We start from the raw sequence: 2260 nt of genomic DNA, 5'->3' as shown, positions 1-2260 counted from the left end.
GGGGAGAAGCCTTCACCATCACTTGAAGAGTTACTGAAGATTTACATAGTGGACTCCAAGGCAAGGCTAGGTCAACATGATACTCGTCTCAAAAATATTGAAACACATTGTACTAATATGGGAGCAACGATGAAGACATTGGAAACATAAGTAGGCCAATTGGCCAATACTATGAAGACTCAAAAGCCCAAATATTTTCCAAATGACATGGAGAAGAATCCATAAGATTGTAATGCAATTACTTTGAGGAGTGGAAAATAATTGGGCGCTCCTACAGTTGAGAAGAAAAAGGTTGATGAGATCCTAATGAATGGTGAGAAAGAAGAAGACAAGCAAAATGAGGGGACTCCGAAGAAAGAGCCATGGGTGGCTAATCCGAGTTCAATTACTTTTCCGGACAACCCACCCAAGATTACTACTTCATTACCATTTCCTCAAAGATTTCACAAGAAGGCAATTGATGAACAATTTGCAAAGTTCTTGAATATTTTCAAGAAAATACATATTAACATTCCTTTGGTAGATGCCCTTGAACAATTGCCAAACTACGCTAACTTTATGAAGGAGGTGATGTCTAAGAAGTGTAAGTTAGAGGATTATGAAACAGTGAAGCTAACGGAAGAGTGCAGTGCCATTATCAAGAGACAATTACCAGAAAAATTGAAAGATCCGGGAAGTTTTACAATTCCATGTGTTATTGGTGAACTACATATTGAGAAGGCCTTATGTGATTTGGGTGCTAGTATCAATCTAATGCCTCTCTCTATCTTTCAGAAACTCAATCTTGGAGAGGTCACACCAACTACCATTTTCTTACAATTGGCGGATCACTCTTTGACATATCCTAGAGGTATCATTAAAGATGTTCTAGTGAAGATTGATAGATTCATTTTTCTAGTTGATTTTGTTGTGCTTGACATGGAGGAAGACCAAGAAATTTCGATAATCTTGGGAAGACTTTTCCTAGTAACCGGGAAAGCTTTAATTGATGTACATGATGGTAACTTGACTCTAAGGGTGAATGGAGAAGAAGTAAAGTTCAACATTAGTAATGCTATGAAGTTTCCTAAGGAGCAAGCGGAGTAAGAGAGTGGATGTAGTTACTCCATGCTTAAGAGACTTTTTCAAGACCATGTTTCATAATGATTCTTTGGAATTATGTTTGACAACACTGATTTCTAAAGAGGACTTTAGAGTGGATTTGGGAATGAATGATATGGAGGTGGTTGAGAGTGTCTTTGCTTTAGAAGCATTACCGGTAGAAAAGGAGGTGTCTAAGAAGGAAGATATCTATAAGGCTCCAACACTTGATAATAGCTTGGAGAAAAAGAATACTACTAGTGATGGGCTTGTTTGGAAACAATTACCCGCTCATCTTTGGTATGCATTTTTGGGAGATGGATTTACCAAACCCATACTAATTTCAGCATCATTGAATGAAGATGAAAGGAAGTTGTTAGAAACTTTAAAGAGGTATTCATCCGCCTTTGCTTGGTCAATTTCAGATATTAAAGGTATTAGTCCAGTGATTTGTGTGCACAAGATTCTTATGGAGGACTCCTATAAACCTTCTATTGAACATCAACGATGACTTAATCTAGCTATGAAAGAGGTTGCGAGAGCGGAAGTCTTGAAGCTTTTGAATGCTGGAATTATTTATGCCATTTCTGATAGTTCATGGGTGAGTCCGGTTCAAGTGGTACCAAAGAAAAGAGGAATGACTATTGCAATGAATGAAAAGAATGAGTTAATTCCAACTTGTACTGTGACGGGGTGGAGATTGTGAATTGATTATAGGAAGCTTAATAAGGCAACTCAGAATGATCATTTTCCCTTGCCTTTCATTGACCAAATGTTAGATCGCTTGGCGGGCCATGATTTCTATTGTTTTCTAGATGGTTATTCGAGATATAACCAAATTGTTATTGCTCCGGAGGACCAAGAGAAGACCACCTTTACTTGTCCATATGGTACGTTCGCCTTTCGTAGGATGCCACCTGGCTTGTGTAATGCACCAACCACTTTTCAAAGGTGTATGATGGCCATTTTCGCTGACTTAGTGGAGAATATAAGGGAGGTATTTATGGACGATTTTTCAGTTTTTGGTTCCTCGTTTGACTCTTTTTTGTGCAACCATGGGATAGTTCTAAAAATAAGTGTGGAGACCAATCTTGTTCTTAATTGGGAGAAATTCCATTTCATGGTTAAGGAAGGGATTGTACTTGGGCATTGAGTTTCTTCTTCGAGTTTGGAGGTGGGT

At 38.3% G+C, this 2260-nt stretch overlaps 1 protein-coding gene across 1 annotated transcript; it reads left to right on the top strand.

The window, feature by feature from the left end:
* Positions 1-306: 306 nt before the first annotated feature.
* Positions 307-1086, top strand: LOC133830858 (uncharacterized). Its single transcript, XM_062260943.1, has one exon. The coding sequence runs from the start codon at positions 307-309 to the stop codon at positions 1084-1086; it is 780 nt and encodes a 259-aa protein (XP_062116927.1).
* Positions 1087-2260: the final 1174 nt, after the last annotated feature.

This window comes from Humulus lupulus, chromosome 1 (genome assembly GCF_963169125.1).
Source record: "Humulus lupulus chromosome 1, drHumLupu1.1, whole genome shotgun sequence".
Lineage (NCBI taxonomy): Eukaryota > Viridiplantae > Streptophyta > Magnoliopsida > Rosales > Cannabaceae > Humulus > Humulus lupulus.
Note: the sequence above shows the minus strand (reverse complement) of the source record. Positions and strands in the feature narration are given on the sequence as shown.